Source organism: Cannabis sativa, chromosome 6 (assembly GCF_029168945.1).
Source record: "Cannabis sativa cultivar Pink pepper isolate KNU-18-1 chromosome 6, ASM2916894v1, whole genome shotgun sequence".
NCBI lineage: Eukaryota > Viridiplantae > Streptophyta > Magnoliopsida > Rosales > Cannabaceae > Cannabis > Cannabis sativa.
The window spans coordinates 4,940,327-4,961,328 of record NC_083606.1 but is presented as its reverse complement, the minus strand read 5'-3'; the positions used below and the strand labels follow the sequence as shown (position 1 = coordinate 4,961,328).

General features: G+C 29.7%; 1 protein-coding gene across 2 annotated transcripts; it reads left to right on the top strand.

Moving 5' to 3' along the window:
• The first annotated feature begins 12,651 nt into the window (after positions 1-12,651).
• LOC115725010 (diacylglycerol kinase 7) lies at positions 12,652-17,592 on the top strand. Of its 2 annotated transcripts, none has more exons than XM_030654411.2 (12): positions 12,652-13,390; positions 14,118-14,240; positions 14,342-14,479; positions 14,573-14,658; positions 14,898-14,985; positions 15,478-15,553; positions 15,666-15,748; positions 15,857-15,927; positions 16,142-16,219; positions 16,358-16,445; positions 16,677-16,793; positions 17,150-17,592. In XM_030654411.2, the coding sequence occupies exons 1-12, from the start codon at positions 12,998-13,000 to the stop codon at positions 17,306-17,308; spliced, it is 1,500 nt and encodes a 499-aa protein (XP_030510271.1). In that variant the 5' UTR covers positions 12,652-12,997; the 3' UTR covers positions 17,309-17,592. The 2 variants fall into 2 exon arrangements, with proteins under 2 accessions (XP_030510271.1, XP_060972910.1); XM_061116927.1 differs by having other exon boundaries at positions 12,653-13,390; positions 16,677-16,822; positions 17,121-17,592.
• The last annotated feature ends 3,410 nt before the right edge of the window (positions 17,593-21,002 follow it).

Here is a 21,002-nt window from a genome sequence, read left to right as displayed (position 1 = left end):
CACTTAAGACATGTATTAAATTCTTCTAGAATTTTTAGATAAGGCTTATTTCAAATTCTCACTATATTAGGAGCTCCAAATAAATAACCTTTTGTTGCAAGATTTATGTGACGCTTATAAATCCTCATAAAATATATTCCAGGCTATAATCAAATCATGATTATATTTTCTCAATATTTAAGCCTTACTTCAATCAATCTCATGTCTATGCAAACTATGTACAACAATTCATTATGTACAAATACATATATGCAAATTTCTCATTAGAAATATTTATTTGCACACCCTACAGGTCTTACTTCACTTTATGCGAGTAAACTTGCCTGGACTGCCACTACTACAAAATTGGGCTTTAGAGGCGGTTTTCAAGAGCTTTCGGCGTCGGTATTGGCGAAATTCGCTACCGACGCTGTTCCGGGTGACGCTAAAGGGTTAAAAACAACCGACGCCATATGACCCCTATGGCGTCGGTTATTTCATAATAACCGACGCCATAGGGTCTTCCTATGGTTTTTTTTTTTTCAGCTTCCAATTTTGTATTTTAGCATAATTTATTTATATATATATTATTTTATTATTAATATAATTAAATTAAGTATAAATTATATATAATAACCATAAATACAAATTAAATTGAAAAGTTGAATAAATACACATCTACATTACTCTAAGTGTTTGTATATTAGCTATCTTTTTATTAATATTTTATATTATGTGTTTGTATTTTTGTAGTATATTAGTATATTTTTATAATTTTTTTTAATATATTAGTATCATTTTTGTAGTATTGTATTTTTATAGATAAAGGGTTAAAATTTACATGAATTTTTTTGAAAACTTTGAACATTATTTATAACTTTTGATCGAGTTGTTCGCTTGAGGCGATTTTTTTTTTTTTTTTGAACTTGGGTATTTTTTGTGTTTTATTTTGCTATTTTACTTAACATAATAGAATTCTTATTTTAAGTATTAGAATCAATGTTTATAATGTATTTGTTAATTCTATTGTGTTTTGGTATATTGGTAAAAACTTATCAATCTATCCTTTTGGTCACAAGTTCAAATCCCAATATAGACCTTTTTTGTATATTTTTTTTATAGCTTACTATATCTATTCTTAGCACTCAACAATATATATCCTATGTATTACATTAATATTATTCTAAAATTACTCTAAGCATTTAAAGATTATCTAAATATATATGAAAAATATTCTTATAAAAGTAGGTTAAAGAAAGCATACCTTATACCAAAAATTATGTACTTGTCTTCCGATAAAGTCACTTCCGATAAAATCCTAACAACCAAGTTTAAGAGAAATTAAAATCAAATATTGTCCTAATTTTACTGAAATTTCGGCAGCATAACGACTATAATTGAACGTTTCCGAAAAATTCAAACCTATTAATAACAACAAAACACAATTCAAAACAATATGAAATAATCACAACAACATTTAGCAATATAAAAATTTACCACCCATTCGACTGCAGTACATGTATTCACAGAACCTACTTCACTAAGGATGAATATTGAAGATATTCAAACTCATCTAACATGCATATTATTTCACCCATCGATCCGGCGCATTACAATATATTACAGAACCTACTTCACTACAGATGAATATTTAAGATATTCAAACTCTACTAAGCATTCATAATTAATTTATAATAAAATTTAGTGAGTGTATACCTCGAGCTAACTAGAAACCGATCAATACCAAATAAGTCAGATCCTTGCAAATTGACCTCACAACCTACAACATAAATAAATACTACAAAATTACAAATTTTTTTATTTAGCTACTTACTAGTTATATAATTTATGAGTATCTTTAGTTACTAACTAGTTAATTTATTACTAACTAGTTAAAAATACATGAATAGAATGAAAATTAGTAACTTGCTAAGTAGTTGTAATTAACTATCTACTAGCTACTAAAAAAAATAAAAACACATGAATAAAATTGAAAATAGAAAAAAAATTGATACAAAATAGAGTTAATTTTTAAACTTTTGTTTCTAAACTAATTTTTTAGAAAACAATTTCTAAACTTTTATTTTAATACTCTCTTATCTCATTCTCATAATTCACAATATTTAACAAAACTATTAGTTTAAAATACTCAATATATACATATACAATATATAAAATACTCTCCTATTTATCTCATTTCTCATTCACAATATATACACACACAATACATATTCAATACAACACAAAATACATACATATATACTCTCCTATATCACATTTTTCATTCACAATATATATACACACAATACATTTCTCATTCACAATATATACACACAATACATATTTAATAATATAGAAAAACCCTAAAAAAATTTATAAAATAAAAAATAAAGCAATGTACAGTAATAACATTAGTAGAAATTAAATTTATACCTTAATAGACGTTGAAATACAATATTTTCTCCACTAAAAACGGTGGTCGGAGGTATAACCACCACCACCACTACCTCTACCTTCGGTTTACCCTAAAAAATGAGGAAAAATGTAATCTTTTCAGGTATATAGTTTTAGGTATGAAAAATAGAAGATTTAGAAACAAAAATGAGCTAAAATGGTGAAAAAATGGTGAAATGGGGGTGGTTTTTCGTGGTGGTTGGCGGAGAGGGTTTGGGGTTCTCTGGTTTGGGGGTTTCTGGGTTGGCTGGTCGAATGAGGAAGATGATGGGCTGGGCTAGGGTTATAAACCCTTTAGGCGTCGGTTTTTTTAGAAATAACCGACGCCATAGGGGGGACACCCTATGGCGTCGGTTATTTCCAAAAAACCGACGCCATAGGTGGTGTCAGAATCCCTTCCAAAAAATTCCAACCCTATGACGTCGGTTCTTTAATATTTGCTGAAAAAAAGTGCCTCTAAAAGCTTGGTTTGTAGTAGTGTGCGTCATAATATTTTGGCCAAAAATCAAAATGTATGTCGATAATTCTCGACAAATCTAATACCATGATCCTTGCTATCTCATGTTAGTTTATTGCATATGCAAACATTCAACATCTATTGTCGACAAAAATTTCATTATATGATAATTTCCTCCCATATTGACATAACTTATAGAGATCTCTTTAAATTACATATTTTTCAAATATGTTTATCATTTATAGGTACCTATATAGAATCACTTCAGGGGATTCAATTATGATCAAATGTGTTATGTCTAACTTCTCTTGGGAGTCTCTTCGAGTATCGTTTTCATCACGGTTATCATTTTAATACTTTATAACATTAAGGTATCTCCATGAGTACCTCTAGATTTAACAACTTCAGGGCAAATCAAATGAACATTTACTAATAATTTCTACATTGTTCATTTACGCTTCAAGCGTTTTCAATCATTCTATCTCAACTTTGAATAATATTGATTTGCAGTTGGTATATATCATTTTGAACTATATTGTTCTTATATACTTTGTGCAAGGATCATTTTTCAAAAGTTATCATCGATCCTAACTGCTTCTCTCCCCCTGATCGAGAGAATTTTTAAAAATTGTGATATCTAATAATATTAATATACCTGTAGGGATTTCAGTATATCACAATGAATCAATATTTGTTTAAACTCATATATACTATATGACATTGAACTTCAGGTTCAATAAACTTCAGTTTCAAGTTCAATCCTTATGAACTTAATTCATTTCTAAGAATGAGTCATACGTGTATAATTAGAAATACATAAATTTACACATTTTATAAATGCATGATTATATAATCTTATCACATCGATAAGAAACTATGCAATAAAAATCTAATAATGGCTCAAGACTGTTAAAGAAATATAATTTAAATATTTTCTATGTGCAAATATATGCACATTCTTCTTCTGAGCCTTATAAATTAACAATGAGAAGAATCTTCTGGTTCTTCAACAAAATTTACTCAAATTCTTTGACAATTTATTGCATATGATTGATCATGTTAAAATAATTCAATTCATGAACTTCAGGTTCACTATAATTTGTATTTCAATGAAACTTTCAAAAGGTAATGTAAATTCATTACAACATAATCATTACAAGTTTCATTTTTATATACACGAATAATATAATTATATTATTCTCCAAAACATATACACTCTTCAGGAGTCACTATTATGTTTATCAAACTTTATATTTCTTCAGGAATCACTATCATCAATTCAATGATGTGTATAATTTAAAAAATACATGACAACTTCATCATGTTATTGTGATTGTCAAATAGATATAACCGTAATATATCATTCATTTTTCCTGGTATCTTTTTAACAAGTCGTCTAATTTATTAATAGACTATTCATTAGTCTAATTATCATGACTTGATATATTATATATTTAAATGTACAATAAGTACATATAATAAGTTATTTCTTATCACTTTCATAACTAGATAAAAGTTATACATCTAGGTACATACAAAGATATTTTACTACTCAAAGTAGCAATTGTATGTAAAACTTCTTCAGGAAGCTTTTCAAATAATCATTTTGTGATTCTTTATCACTTTGATTATATTGGATCACTAACAAATATTAGTAAGTTATATATTCACTTCTGGGAATATGCAAACTGAATTATATAGTAACTATATATATACATATCATGTACCAACAATAGTTTGAAACTATTGATTTCAAGAAATAATAAAATATGTATATATTAATTTACTTCTGGCATTGCCAATATATGTGAAATCTATATTCTTTGAAATAGAATTTCATGTCTATTCATTCTCTTCAGGGAATGATATTTAAATATTCTATATGTACAATAAATTTGTACAATTTACATTCTATTCAATAATCAAATATACTTTTATCTTGATTATAAGTGTGTCCGTACTACAGGTACGCGACTACTATTATTCAATTCCACACATGATATATAGATTTTATACACTTTGATTGTGTGTGGTATCTCATCTTTTGGTTGTTTCTACCTTCTTCTGGAAATATTTGAGTAAATCATGTCATCGATTGTTTAAAATCATTACATTCACTTCGGGGAATGACGTTGAACAAGTAGAACATTATTATAAATTTCTTAAAAATTTATTACTTGTTCATATATAGAAAGAAATTACTCAGCAATTTCTTTAACAATATTTCAAAGAATATATGAATACAATTTTTGCATAATCTCCAAGATGTATGCAAAATTTGATCTTTAATATATGTAACATGCAATAATTTCCAACATTGCAAGTAATAACAATGTATAGTAACATGACTAATACAAACAATCTTTAAAAGTAGTTGAATTCAATTCGTATCATTCTCTGCAGGGAATGATGAACAATAAATACATGTCTCATGTATTTAAATAACATTAGTCATGCTCACTGTTATTCTTATACTTTGATGTTTCAATGCAATTTTCTTAACATTCTTTTTAGGTATTCAAAACCTACTATAAAATTGCATCAATAATAATAATTTTTAATGACTCTTTAGTTGTATTCACATAAATACAATCATTTTTTTTTTGACAAATATAAAACATTTACTTCAGGAAATGTTTGTCAAAATCTATATCGATATTAGATTACTTTTCATTGTCCTCAAAGAATACAAGAACATATATATATATATATATATATATATATATAAATATGTATTCATCTCTTTCATTATATATCCATCAACTATATAATGAATATTACGTTTGCATAATCTTCAGGATATATGCAAGATTTTATTGAGGACGCATAATCATCAGGATATATGCAATATTTTATCGAGGATGCATAATCTTCAGGATATATGCAATTTTTTATCGATGATGCATAATCTTCAGGATATATGCAATATTTTATCGATGATGCATAATCTTTAGGATATATGCAATATTTTATCGATGATACATAATCTTCTGGATATATGTATAATTTATATAGATTTTCTCTATCATATCATAGGCACACATATATTGTAAATATTATGAATGATAAGAACATAATATATATATATATGAAATCAATAATAAATATATAAAAACATATACATACATATATAATATATAGATATATAGATAAAAAGAAAAAGGAAACCAAATGATTCTTGAAATTGTTTCAGTCAGAGAAGTATATATATAAATATATATTTAGTGTATTTTAACTTTGAAACAATTCAAGAACTTTAACAAGATGCTTACATTGAGACTTGGGAAGAGACTCATGCTTGAAGCTTGGGCAGAGACTCGTGCTGATAACGTGTTATAAAATAATATAAAGTAGATGAAAAGAAAGAAGAAGAAGATGAAGAGAGAAAGAGAAAGTGAATGAGAATTTTTGAGTTGTTTATTCTAATGGGGTGAACTCCTATTTATACAAATACAAGAGTGAGATATTAAGAAACTAAGAAAAATGGAAACTAAGAAAAAGAGGAATGTTGATTACAATTAATGGCAATAAATAAAAGATTTGGACATCCACATAATTATTAATATTTATAACAAATTTATGTTATTGTGTATAAAATTTGTGTTCAATTTGTATGTTTCTATAATAGACTGATTTATGATTGTGACTAACATTACTCCGATAATAATAAAAATAATAAAAACTTATTAAAATTTGAATTGAATATGAATGAAAGAAATAGATGAGACCATTGATTTAGCCAATCTTATTGATTATTATTTTAAATGTAGGTGTGGCCATTTTGGATAAATGTATAGCAATTGATGGGCGATCTCTAACTAGATATGGAAAGTTAATATAATTTTATAGTATGTCATGGGCTCAAAAATATCACAACCATACAATCCACCAATCACATTAATTTTCAATTATTTTTTCCCTTTATATTATAATTTAATGCTACTCGCATTCAATTTATTATATAGATCACCCATGGAGAGAATTAAGTCAAATAGATTTCCCTTCTTTAAAATATAAAGAAAAAAAAAAATTAAAAGAACACCCATTCAATTCTATATATATATTTTGAAACCTTCAATTCTCTATTTTTAATATTTATTGTTTACATAATTAATTCTCTACATTTTTTTTTACATGTCTCCTTAGCGAAATGGAAAGTTGGAGTTTTTTATTTTAATATTAGAGTTTTATTACCTAGTTTTCTTAGCATAATTCTTTCTCATGTTAGTCACTACTTATTGTGCCCATAAATTGATTTAACATGCAAAAAAAAAAAAAAAAAACACAGGCTAACCTCGAGTGTGTTGAGAATCATGGGGTTTTATCTCAAAACCAATTGACAATAAGTGGAGTAGCTCATGTTCTTATATATGGCTCAATTCTCTACCATTTATTCCATGTGGGACATTGTCCATAATATTCCCCCTCAAGATGATGGCTATTTTTTGCTCATCAATCTTGAACCGTATCAGAGTGGACATGGTCACAATCTGTATAGGTGCGGATCGAATATGATCACTTGCCCGCAAGGGATATGGCTCTGATACATGGCCGACCCTGGAAATATATGGGCCCAAGACGAAGAGTGTTATGGGATTTGAACCCATGACCTTGGACATTATGCCATAATATTTGTTGCTTATAATATATTTAAATTTTACTTAAATAAAAGCCTAATATTTTTTATTTTTTTTATTTTGGGCCCCCGGAAAGTGTGGGTCTTAGGCACGGACCTAACGCGTCTATGCCTAGGGCCGGCCCTGCTCTGATACCATGTTGAGAATCATGGGGTTCCATCTCAAAACCAATTGGCAATGAGTAGAATAGCCCATGTTTTTATATATGGCTCAATTCTCTACTATTCATTCCATGTGGAACATTGTCCACAATAGAGTGACACATATCTTTATATTCATATATTTTGAATAGAAAAAAAGAATATTTAAATGATTTAAAAATTTTTAAAAAAAAAATGATGTAGATATATTTAAAAATGAGAAGATACCATTTAACTGTGTGTTTAGCATGTGAACGTGTTATCAATCTTTATACTTTGTTAAATAATAACTCAGAGACTATGTTTTTTAAAAAATAAACCAAATTAATAAGTTAAAACACTTTTTAATACAATTAAACCAAAAGTTATCATTCAGCATATATTTGAAGTTATTATTGAAAATAATTGACTTCAAGTATCAATTTGATCTATTTTGTAAAATACAATATTCAAGTTATTACTTAACAAAACAGAAAAGCTAATAACATATTCAAGTTGAATACATGAATCAAATTAGAAATTTTTTTCTTATACAAATTGTTAATAATAATAAAAAAGATAGTAGTATAAAATTTTTTCGATTCCAATATATAGAGATCAAATAGAAAGTAATGCTCTATACTTTGGCATTGGCTAAATAAAAATTGCATAATTTTTTGAGTACAAATAGTTATAGGTACTAACAATTTTTTCTTTGTAACTTGTAATAGCAAAATATAGCATTAGTGGTCCTTTGATTTTAGCATATATATAAACAAAATAAAAAATGATAGTGGTCCTTCTATTCTAAATTGAAATGTATCATTAAGAAAGGATATAAAATTGGTGGGCAAGAAAATAAAGTAAAAAGTTGATATATTTATATTTATATATGCATATAAAATAATGGTAGTGGATGAGCTTAGATAATGAATAATATTGTAATGTTCACCAACATATATCAATATTTATGGCTTATGTTCCAATTCCAGCTCACTCTCAGTCTTTCATTATAAATAATTTCTCACTTTAAACCAATCAATCTTTAATCTTCAATAATCACCATGAGTATAGATTTATTTAATTATGAATAAATATTTGACATGGAAAATTAACTCAAATATTTCACATTAATTGTAGTAACAAGAAATTACACTATGTTTGGTAAGGTGGAATGAAAAGTGAAAGGAAAGAGGTTGGAAGGAAAGAGATGGAGGGATATATGTGAAATTATTTGTTTGGGGAAAGGGAAAGAAAAGAATAAAGAAAAAGAATGGTGGTCTCGCTCTAAACTCAAAATTTTCAATTCTTCTTAAAATTGAGGGATTTAAGAAAAAGATTAAAAAAAAATATATACAATATCATATTTGACCTTAAACAAAATAAGAATTAATTCTTTTAGGAATGATAGAATTGTAATTTTAGTAATAATTTACATTCTATCATTTCAATTCTACTTTTAATATTAAACAATATAGAGATGGTTACTTTTTTCTCTATCCTTTATATTCTTTATTCTTCCTACCAAACATAACTTTAGTGTGGAACCCATGTGTCAAATTGTGTACAAGAATAAGTATTAAGCCAAATATTACTTAGAATTATTCTAATAAAAACCCATTTAAGCTAAGTTTATTTGTCCAGAGCACCGCCCTGTCAAGGCGGAAACACTCTAAGAGTAAAACAAAAGCTTAAATTATCACTGAACAAATAAAGGTTGTTCATACTAATTGTTTTGGCACATATTTTGAACTTAAGAAATGCTTTAAAGTACCCTCTAGCTAGCACCACTTAAAATATTATATTATTATTGGTGTAATTAAATATTGAATCACATATAATTTAATTTAATAACTATTATAAAATATTACTAACCATTTACAAGATAAGGTAGTGTTAAACACCGATAATACTTATTGCTCTTTGAACTTTAATTTAGAAGGTGATCTCAAATATAATCAAAACTTTGTTTGAAATGGCTAATAATTGTAAAGCTCCAAAAGCACAATTGAATACAGCTAGGATCACATTATTAGCATCAAAATTTATGATTTAAGGAAGCCAAACAAGCTAATCAAGCACCAACTTTAGCACTTTGTCCTTTGAGGAATGATGATGAGGTTTAAATGTTGCAATATTATAAACAAACAACATCTCCATAAAACTTATATATTAATAAGCATGTATTCAATAAAATCCAACTTTTCACATCTATATTTATATATATAAATAATTATGTATACTCAAATAAAATTATTCCAAGCTTGAAATAGAAAAATTACCTTTAAGAAATAGAAAAATTTTCATGTCAAGAAGCTTTAAATATGCTTGAAAAGTTACACATGTTTAGGATTGATCAACAAGAACGTATTTATTTGTTAAAAAAAAATATATTCATACTAGTGAGTTGTTTCATGCTCTAAGTTGAAAGATACAATAATATAAATAAAATATCTCAACAATTGGGAAGCTAAACTCTTACACTCACTCAACTACATAATTATTAATGACCCAACTACTACTGGAACGTTAAGAACCTTATTTATTGTAAAAGAAGAATCACTCTCTAAAACAACAAACTTGTGGCCAACACCTAACACTGAGTTAAGCGTTAAACCATATGCAGCTGTTTCGCCAACAACATGTTCAACATAAGAAATTTTTCTGCATTCAATCCAAATTACTTGAGCCATGTGATTTCTTGCTACTACATCAATTACCATATTTTACCTCCACACTCATCTAGTTAGTTGAAATGTGACCTCTTTAAACTTTGAAAAAAAGTTTACCACTATACCAAATAATTTTACTTAAAGACATAAAGACTCGTTTACTCTTAATTATATATTTTTATTAATTAATGTAATTTAAATTATATTATTATTAGTGTAATTAAGTATTAAACGTTATATAATTAATATAATAAAATTTATAAAATATTATAAACCATTCTCAAGAAGGTAACTTAATATCTTTAATCTTTTTCAAAAAAAGTAATAGATAATTTATTAGAGTAATTTGCGCCATAAATACCTAAGTTTTATGCCGAGTAGCAGATAAATACCTAAGTCGTATTTTTGGCGGTAAAAATACCTTCCGTCACTAGTGTGGAACTTCCGTAGGTACCTGGCCGTTATGTACCAGGTTAGTGGTCACGTGTCATTCTTTGATTAGTCCACGTTATTTAATTTATAAATTTTATTTAAAAAAAATTAATTTAAACATTTAAAAATATAAAAATTATATTACAATCAAACATAATGTATTAAAAAACTAAATTACATACTTAAAATAAAATTAAACACATTTAATATACATTCAAATTCATCCATTGCTCCCGAACCCAAAAAATTTCTAACCCCAATTCAAATTCATCCATTGTTCTTCCCCAATTTTTTTTTTACTCAGATCTACCTGTAGCAACATCAAATGCGGTCGAAAACCTCATCACTCACCAACATCTATCTAGCAAAATCAAATTGACAACAATGACTTTCTCGAAGAAGAGGCACAAAGAAAAAACCTTACCTTTTTAAGGTGTTCAAGAGCTCATCCAAGACAAAAGCATCAACATTAGCAAAGAGCTCAAAAGCCTCATCTGGGTCAGACCCGGGTCCTGATCTAGCTTCATTAAGCTTATCATCAACTCTCGCCACCACCGGTCTATACAGAACCAGGGCGTACAAGAATCTCCCCTGAGGACTGAGCAGTGCAGCGTACATGGGTGGAGCGGAGACCGTAGCCAAATTGGGCGTGACCAGAGTCGATGAATCCTTCTCACTCGCGGGTTCATCTAATCGTCGTACATCGTTGGTCAACAGTCCCTGGAGGAACTTGACGGTGTCTGGTCCTCGGAACCGGACCACGGAGTGGGATTTGAGGAGGGAAGCTAAAGGACCCACTTTTTCGAGGTCTGCTTTTCGATGGAGGCTTCTGTAGTGACATAGATTGACCCAAATGGTTTTTGGGAACAGAATGGCGTACCCAGATGAAGGGGACGAAGATTACTGGTTTTCAGCAAGAAGAAAATGGCAGTGAAGAAGAAGAGGACGATGAAGGGGACGAAGAAGAAAAGGGCAAGATTACTGGTGTTTGTGAAATTTTCTTTTGTGTTTATTTTTTAGTTTTAGGTTTTAGGTTTTGAGTTTTAATTTATTTTATTTTAATTTAATTAAAATATGAATATTAAATATTTATTATTTTATTTTAATTTAAAATTATTTTTGTTTTATTTTTAATTTTTAAATTGATTTACAAATAAATATTTAAAATTAAATGACGGGGACTAATCAAAGAATGACACGTGGCCACTAATCTGGCACATAACGTCCAGGTACCTACGGAAGTTCCACACTAGTGACGGAAGGTATTTTTACCGCCAAAAATATGACTTAGGTATTTATCTACTACTTGGCATAAAACTTAAGTATTTATGCCGCAAATTACTCAATTTATTAATTAAATAGATTCAACTATTACGTAAACATTCTCCATGCAGTAATTATTCAACTTTTCTAGTTATTTAATTAATTTAATACTTTTAGATAAATCACGTACCAAAAAAAAAATACTTTTAGATAACTTATCATAAAGTTTTTATTGTTTAATTAAAATTTTGGATTATCTTTCTATATACATATAATGAATTTTCAAACACACAAATCAATGAGGCAATATTCTTTTATTTTTATTTTGAACACATTTTTTTTTTAAAGAGAATTCTTTTATTTCTCAACACGTAATTCTTATACCCTAAACACACTCAAATCAATTATAATAATAATAATAATAATAAAAAGAGAGAATTGAGTAGTTAGTAGCTGTTTTTAGTTGGAGATTCGAATCTTCAAAATTTAATTATGCCAGATTGACATTAAAAAAGAAAAAGCACCACTCACTGGCATTTCTGTAAATAAAAATTATAATCAAGGGTATTTTCGTAAAAACAAAGTAAAACACGCGGACCTGACTTAAGATTCGGTTCCGAAGAAAAAAAAAACATTTTCATTTTTGATTTAATATTAAAAAATTATTTTTCAGAGAGTGTAACCGCCGCCAAAATTAAAATTAAAATTAAAAAAATAATATTTAAAAAATTCAAAGGCCAAATTTCCAGGGCGAACTGTCCTCTATCTAGAATTAATTAATTATTCATTATTACATTTATTATGTATTATTACATATTACAACCTATACGTATAGATCGTATATGGTACAGTTATATATATATAATATGATGATGATTATGATGTGATTTTTGGATTTTTGGGGTTTTTTTTTTGAGAAAGATTTGGGCTTTTGATTTTTTTACAAAAATAAAAAAAAAATAAACTTTTTCTCAGAGGGGGACAATGGGCTCGCCGTCGAAGGCCGGCGAGTACCCGACCCGGATCGCGGCGAGGTCATCGATGATAGACTCGTTTAGGGGTTGTGGACTGAGTGGGATGAGGATTGATAAGGAGGATTTGAAGAAGAAGCTTTTCATGCCTCGATACTTGCGTCTCGCTATGCGTGACTCTATTAGGTTTAAAGACCCTACCGCCGGTGAGACTCGTCTCCAAGAACGCGGCGATGCTGATTCCTCTATAGCTGCCGCCGGCGATGGTGATGGTGATGGGGTTGGGGTTGAGGAGTTAAAGCATTCGCCTTTGTGTCCTATGGTGGTTTTTATTAATTCTCGTAGCGGTGGTCGCCATGGGCCTATGCTTAAGGAGAGGCTTCAACAGTTAATGGGGGAAGAACAGGTTTGCTCTTTGTTTGTTTTTTTTAGTTTGAGTGTGAAAACATTCTCACGATTTTCGATGGAAATTGGGTTTTTTTTGATTTTATTTCTTAAAACCCAATTTTGTAAAACAACCAATAAGAAAGTTCAGGTTTTGTTTTTGTTTTATGGTGAAAAGGTTGGTTTTTTACTTTGGAAATGCGTGTAGGCACGTGTATGTAGTTTTGAATTTTGATGTTGGGTAAAGTCTTTTGTTTTTAATGAATTTTGTAGTTTGTTTCAGTTGCTTAAGGGATTATAGTTATGAACAATGATGGGTTTAAGACTGTGGAGTAGTGATGTTTTGGTACTTCTAGGAATTGATCTGTCATATTTGTTAGTTAGTTGTTTTATGTATGAGACAGAATTTATCATGACTTTCTTATTTTGAGGTTTGTTGTTTTGTAGTTTCTCAATTAGAATCTTGCACAATCCAATTTGAGGCACATTTTACGTGTTCAGTTCACCTACTTTTTTCATTTCATTTCTGATGGGGTTTCTCAGTACAGGTCTATATGTGTGTTGATTTCTGTAATCAAGTAGTTTTGGAAAACTTGAAACCAACTGTGCACTGAATGTTTTCCAATATTATGTGAAGTCTTGGAATTTTTGTTCTTTTCTTTGCTCTGTGAACCTACTTTTCCAGTTTTAGATTTTGTTTCTTTGTTCTTGGGTGTTTTTTGAATTGGCAAAATAAAAATTTAATGCAGGTTTTTGACCTATCAGATGTGAAGCCTCACGAATTTGTCCGTTATGGACTGGGTTGCCTCGAACTGTTGGCTCAACTTGGTGACTCCTGTGCCAAAGAGTGTCGTGAAAAGATGAGAGTTATGGTATGACATTAGTGGAAGTGATGTTGTTGACAATTTTTCACTTGATGTTTTAAGTTTGGCGTTTAGGATATCGTCAATTTTTGATTGTGATGATTGGCCAGGTTGCAGGCGGTGATGGTACGGTTGGTTGGGTATTAGGATGTCTTGGAGAACTAAACAAACAGAGTCGAAATCCAGTTCCTCCCGTAGGAATAATTCCACTTGGTACAGGAAATGACTTATCTAGGAGTTTTGGCTGGGTAAGCTTTCTTCTTTCGAATGTTGAATTATGTAAGTTGTTGCTTTCCTTATCTTGTTGAGCATTGATGGTTTGGATTGGATGTTTTCAACAGGGTGGTTCTTTCCCTTTTGCGTGGAAATCAGCCATTAAAAAAACACTCAACAGGGCTACTACTGGTCAAATTTGTCGTTTGGATAGGTAAATGTTTTCTTCTTTGTCATTCAATTAAAGATATGGTCTTGATTTGGTGGCATTGTTGAGATATATGATAAATGAAAGCGGTCTCATTGAAGAATGTCGAATAGAATCTCTCTACACTTACAGTGACTACATATGCTACGTTTTAGTTTATGTTTAGGTTTGATAGATTTTATTCTCATTTCTTTTGGCTAGACATTGTTTAAGGTAGAAGGCTAATATGAATTTTGGTGATGCAGTTGGCAAGTTCTATTGTCAATGCCTGCTGGAGAAGTTGTGGATCCGCCTCACTCTCTGAAGCATACAGAAGAGTGTGCTCTTGATGAGGTTGAGAATTTTAGCTAGTTTTCATGTATTTATTTATTTTAATTAGGTTCTTCCTTTGGAGAGCATCATCACTTTATGAATGTTTCAGTTGTAAAACGACTTTTAATTTCTTTTTCGTTTTTCTGCTATGAAAAATTATGTTCTTAATTCTTATATTGTTCAAGCCTCGCACTGTTTTTTCAATGTAAGAACATTCAGCGAGAAGGTGGTCGATATAGCATTATAGCACGTAATCTATATTACTCGGCTCTGGTCTGTATTATGCTAGCTCGGACATTAGGCAATGTGATGTGCATCATTCTTTTGAATCTTATAAGTCATGCAGAAAAATAGTTATGAAGAGGATAGGCGATGGGATTTCGGGGGTTTTCATCTAATTACTTTTTAATTTTCTGTCTATGTTTATTGTCTAAGAGATTATTTTACATGTTAAGTTTATTTATTTTGCGTGTGAACATATTAACCTAAATAGGTGAAATGTTTTTGTTGCAGGGGTTGGATATCGACGGGGAGTTGCCTGAGAAAAAGACTTGTTATGAAGGAGTATTTTATAATTACTTTAGCATAGGTATGTTTTGTCTAATTCATGTGGTATCGTAGTTTTATATGAAGCAGACCGGGGCTATATCTTTTATCATTCTACACAAAACCGCCTTATTCTATTGGATATATATTTTCAGGAATGGATGCTCAGGTTGCTTATGGGTTTCATCATCTACGTAACGAGAAACCTTACCTGGCACAAGGACCAATTTCAAATAAGGTGCGCTTTGTCTTCTTTATTATATGAATAGTCTCGTGAATAGGTTCTATTATCGATTATTTTTTAGAAGTATAATTGTTTTTTGTATCTTCTAATTGATTGTTGCAGTTGATCTATTCTGGTTATAGTTGTGGTCAAGGTTGGTTCTTTACACCTTGTACAAGTGATCCACGATTAAGGTGAGATATCATTCAGTTTAAGCAGTTTGTTTTGTTAAGACGGTTGTTCTCCGATCAAAATTACTGTGGCTCAAACCATAATTTTTTTAAAAAATCTTTTTCTCTTGTTGTGGCTGAGAATTTGTTTAGAGCTCTAGTCACATTAATAGTAACAATACTCAATCTTGATTATAGCCTGTATTTGCTTATATCTCTTAACACTTTTTTTGCTCAGGGGACTAAAAAATATTCTGAGGCTGCATGTTAAAAAGGTCAATTGCTCAGAATGGGAGCACATTAATGTCCCTTCAAGGTATTTTTGTGAGTTTTTTTTTTTATTTGTAATATATGGCAATATGTTGCTTTGTCTTCTCCTTCGATAATTACCATCTCTGTTGCTAAGTATTGTTATTCGATATAAATCTCATTTGTAAATTTTTTGTTCATCTAGTGTAAGAGCTATTGTTGCTTTAAATCTTCATAACTATGGAAGTGGACGACATCCCTGGGGTAATTTGAAGCCTGATTATTTGGAAAAGGTATTTATGTTTCCTCGAGACAATGCTACATTTTGTTGGGTTTGTAAACTATATGTTCTTCTATTTTGTATCTTGGTCATGCAGATGAGAGCATGAAAAAAAGCACTCGAGTACTACCTTAATCGTCGTTATAACTTGCCCCTTACAATTTTTGATCTCTTATTGTACAACGTCCTTTCGGACTTTGAGAGACTCTAGTATGCTTATCTTGACTTGTATTGTTTTGTGTAGAAAAAATTTGTTGAGGCCCATGCTGACGATGGTCTTCTAGAGATTTTTGGCCTTAAGCACGGGTGGCATGCATCATTTGTCATGGTCGAACTCATCTCTGCCAAACACATTGCTCAGGTACTGCTCTTTGTTTATAAAGATTTGTTGTTGAATGATCATGTGTAAAATTTCTGCTGGGTGTTTAGTAGCCATCTATTTGTTTTTGGGATCGAATTTTAAGGACATTGAGTTTTTCACCATTACAAATTACAACAAACAATGCAATTTCTTCACCCTGTTTTTTTTATTCTGGGGAAAACAAGTCGTAAACTGCAAAATTTACAGAAATCGAATGTGCAGAAGCCATACGAGATTAGGCCCAAAATGCTACTCGATCAATATAACATGTTTTCGAGTTATGACTTATCGAAATGTTTAACATGTTTTGGAGGATTTGTAAATGAGTTTGAACATTTTTGTTGTTTTGTTTTCAGGCTGCTGCGATCCGGTTGGAAATTAGAGGAGGCGAGTGGAAAGACGCTTACATGCAAATGGACGGTGAGCCATGGAAACAGCCATTGAAGCAAGAATTTTCAACATTTGTGGAAATAAAAAGGGTTCCTTTCCAATCACCTATGATTAATGGGGAGTGATTGTGTAAAATCATGGTTTATTTATTATTATTATTATTCCCTTTGTTGTAAAAATATATAATTATCTTTAGGCCTAAGGGAAAGGGGGTTGTGTTAAAGTCAAAAAAAAAAAAAAAAAAAAAAAGAAGAAAAGAATGTGTTTTACTAGCAATCCCCCCTCAAACTCTGAGAAAAAGAAAAGATTCTTTAGCCCAATGAACCAGATTTGATGTATGGTTGTGTACCAAATCTGGTCTTGATTCTCATTTATGCTTATTGGTGAATGGTGATTATGATTATGATTAGCAAGCAGCATTATATTCATTCAAATGGGACATGTATTTATGTATCCATTTATTTATGGGAAATTTGATATTTTTTATGTTTATATTTCGTTAAAAGATTTTCCCGTAAATACATATTAACTAATATTTGTAGGATATGACAACTTTTATGATATTCCCAAAATACCTCACACTTTCATTTACACAATCGTACCCCCCTCATTAGATTCCACATCGGATACAATTGGACCAATCGGACCCTCTATCGGGCCCATCGAACCCCCTACCGAATCTAGGGAAAATTGCACTCTATACCTCTTTTATTTTACCAATTTTAATTTTTACCCTTTTTTTCTAATTCTTTAATATATAACCACTTTTGTATGTCATGTTCCCACTATACCCTTAGGGTAATGAAAAAAAATAATTCAATGACTCCTTCAATAACAACCACCTCCGCCACCTTCGTTCCTCTTGTGGACGATCAACGATTTCGAACCAACCTACCGTCTTCTGTGGGCGCACATCTTAGGTGAACAACAACTCTTCCCACACTCGTCCCTTAGTCGAACGACGACTCAATCAAATCCACCGTGTATGGTTGATAAGGTGCCCAAGGACTCTGCCATATTTGGAGAATGTGGTAAATGGATAAGCATGATGATTGAACATGACAAAGATAAACACACATGTATGTTTCTCTTAATACTTGAATTTGATTTATATTTTTTTTCATATAATAGTTACGACTGTAGGAAATTGATATGCCTATACTAAGTACCATGAACTCATTCATGTTAAAATCAATTAAAAGCCATACTCAAAAATCATATTGGTATTGTGATACTCTCAAAATTATATGTCCTTTTACTTTTTGTAGTTTCTCAATTGTTTACTTTATTTTGTGTGCTTAAAATATTTTTCTTTATGTATCTTTTGTGTTGTTCAATTGAAAACCTTAAATATTTTTTTCTTTAAATATACAATTATCAAGTGTCTCAGTTCTTCTTGTTTACTTAAAGAAACTAGAGTATTCATGCCTAATATGTGTTTTTCTTTAAATATACAATTATCAAGTGTCTCAGTGATTCTTTAATAAATTTGTGTGTTCATAGAAAGTATTTCATCAATGTTATCAAGTATGACTGAAATAATACTTTATAATAAATGAATCTAGTTGTCATTTGAAGCTAAAAGTGGAAATCATTGATTGGGAAAGAACTTTTTTGTAGTTGCTTTAATATTAGAAATCAAGCTTACACTGAGGTCATGAACAAGATTATAACAGCACATTGCCATTACCTTGATGTTGGGTAATTACTTGCCACTTAATTTTTTTTTTTCATTTTGTGATTTGAATATTTTTACTATTTGATTTTGATTATGGTATTGTGTAGTGCTGGAATTGGTTTGTTGTCATTGATGGTTGCCAGGGCAATGGGTTTTGGGGCCTCAATGCAAAAGGAGAAGGTAACAACTTGTGAGTCTTTCCTTCCATTGGTAAAGATAATGAGAAGAGTATGAGGCTTAATGGTATGGAAAAGAAGATAAATATATTCAACAAACGCTTTGATGAACTTAAAATTGGTAAGATATATCTTCACAAGCAAATGTGTTTCTGAGTATACAGTTATGTTAATTTGTATATACTTTGCTCATAATTGGTTGAGTTGTGTGAATTGGGATATCTTTATTTTCTTCATTATAATTGTTTAAATTGAATTTCTGTGTAGGCAAGTGAGATATTTGACTTAGAATTATTGGATGAAAGGCTTATACCCTCTCTACAACATGCCATATGGAATGTTATTAGTGGAAAATCTATCAACAATTCCATACTAAGCAACTACTTATGGCCAAGTGATTGAGTCCATCATTGTGGTTGTACTTTGTTTCAACACTTTATCTCTTGTCAAATTCTTGTATCAAAAATGAATGTTAAAAAAAATGAAAAACTTAATTAATTGAAGGCATAACATGCTACTTGATTTGTGTTATTTTATTTCCATTTTGATTGAAGCTTTTGAAACAATTATCTCAGTTATGTTGCTTGATATAAATTTTTGATCTTTCTTGAGCTATAAATATTTAAAGGCTTTCATGTTTTATTGTGTTCTAGATTTTTGTTTCATCATTTCACATTCAACCTCAGTTGGTAGAAAGCTCATTCTTGTGGAGGGTTCCTGATTTTCATAACAATGAAGCAAACTGACAGTGTTATTCAACTGATGTTGATAGTATGTTACGTGTAAAGCCACAACAATATGCTTATTATTGTGATACAATAGAGAAAGAAATAAAACTGGTAATTAACTATATCGTTTGATCTTCAATAATGTTCTTGGAATCAGACAAATAGTTTATTTCTTGCTCGATTTAAAATTCACCCAACAAACGGAACCCTTCAAAATTTTTGAAAAAGGTCAAACAGTCATGGAGAACTCAATTTAGTATAAAGGAACTATTGATTGTCAAATTCATGCTAAATACTATTTTGGACTCTCTGTTTTACAAAAATTACCAATTGGACCCTGTATTTTGTTATATGACAAAATAGACCCTGTATTTTCTAAAATAGTACAAATAGGACCCTGAATTGATTTTTTGTCAAAATAAAGTTTAATTATAATCCGATCTAAAAGTGCTATGACAAAACTGTTTACATTTTTTGTATCTGTTCGTATTAAGTATTGTCTTCAAGTTGGTTGTATTAAAAAAAAAATTGTCAAAAATTAAGCTCAGGGTCCTATTTTTACTATTTTAGAAAATACAGGGTCCATTTTGTCATTTAACAAAATACAGGGTCCAATCTGTAACTTTTGTAAAACACAGGATCCAAAATTTATCACGACATGACTTTATTGTGTAATTATAGTGCTTCGACACACGTTATTAGGTAAACTTCGTATCATAAAATAATTGTGTAAACGTCGTGCCTCAAATAAAGTAAAATAAAATATAATTTATCATTAAAAAGATAAAATATTACTTTAAAATAGAGTAAACGACATGTTTTATTTAGATAAACACCGTGCCTCAAATAAGATAAATTAAAATATATTTATTATTAAAAAGGTAAACTATTACCGTAAAATAATGTAAACGATATGTCTTATTCAGGTAATTTACGTGCCTTAAATAAGATAAACCAAAATAATCATTAAATATAAAAATCACTACCTTAAAATAAGGTAAACAACTTGTTTTATTAGGCAATCTTTTTACCTTAAATAAGGTAAACAATAGGCTTTATTTAGTTAAACACAGTGCCTCAAATAAGGTACATCAAAAAAATTTATCAGTAAAAGGTAAACTAAGGTAAACAATATGTTTTATTAAGGTAAACACCCTATCTTAAAATAAGATAAACAACATATCTTATTAAGGTAAACACCTTGCTTAAAATAAGGTAAACGACACATTATTAGGCA

Excerpts from the sequence above, each read along its gene's own strand:
- LOC115725010 (XM_030654411.2), top strand. The coding sequence starts at position 12,998 with ATGGGCTCGCCGTCGAAGGCCGGCGAGTACCCGACCCGGATCGCGGCG. Across the intron at positions 15,554-15,665 it reads TTATAATTACTTTAGCATAG|GAATGGATGCTCAGGTTGCT; the intron begins GTATGTTTTGTC and ends ATATATTTTCAG. Across the intron at positions 16,446-16,676 it reads AGCCTGATTATTTGGAAAAG|AAAAAATTTGTTGAGGCCCA; the intron begins GTATTTATGTTT and ends TGTTTTGTGTAG.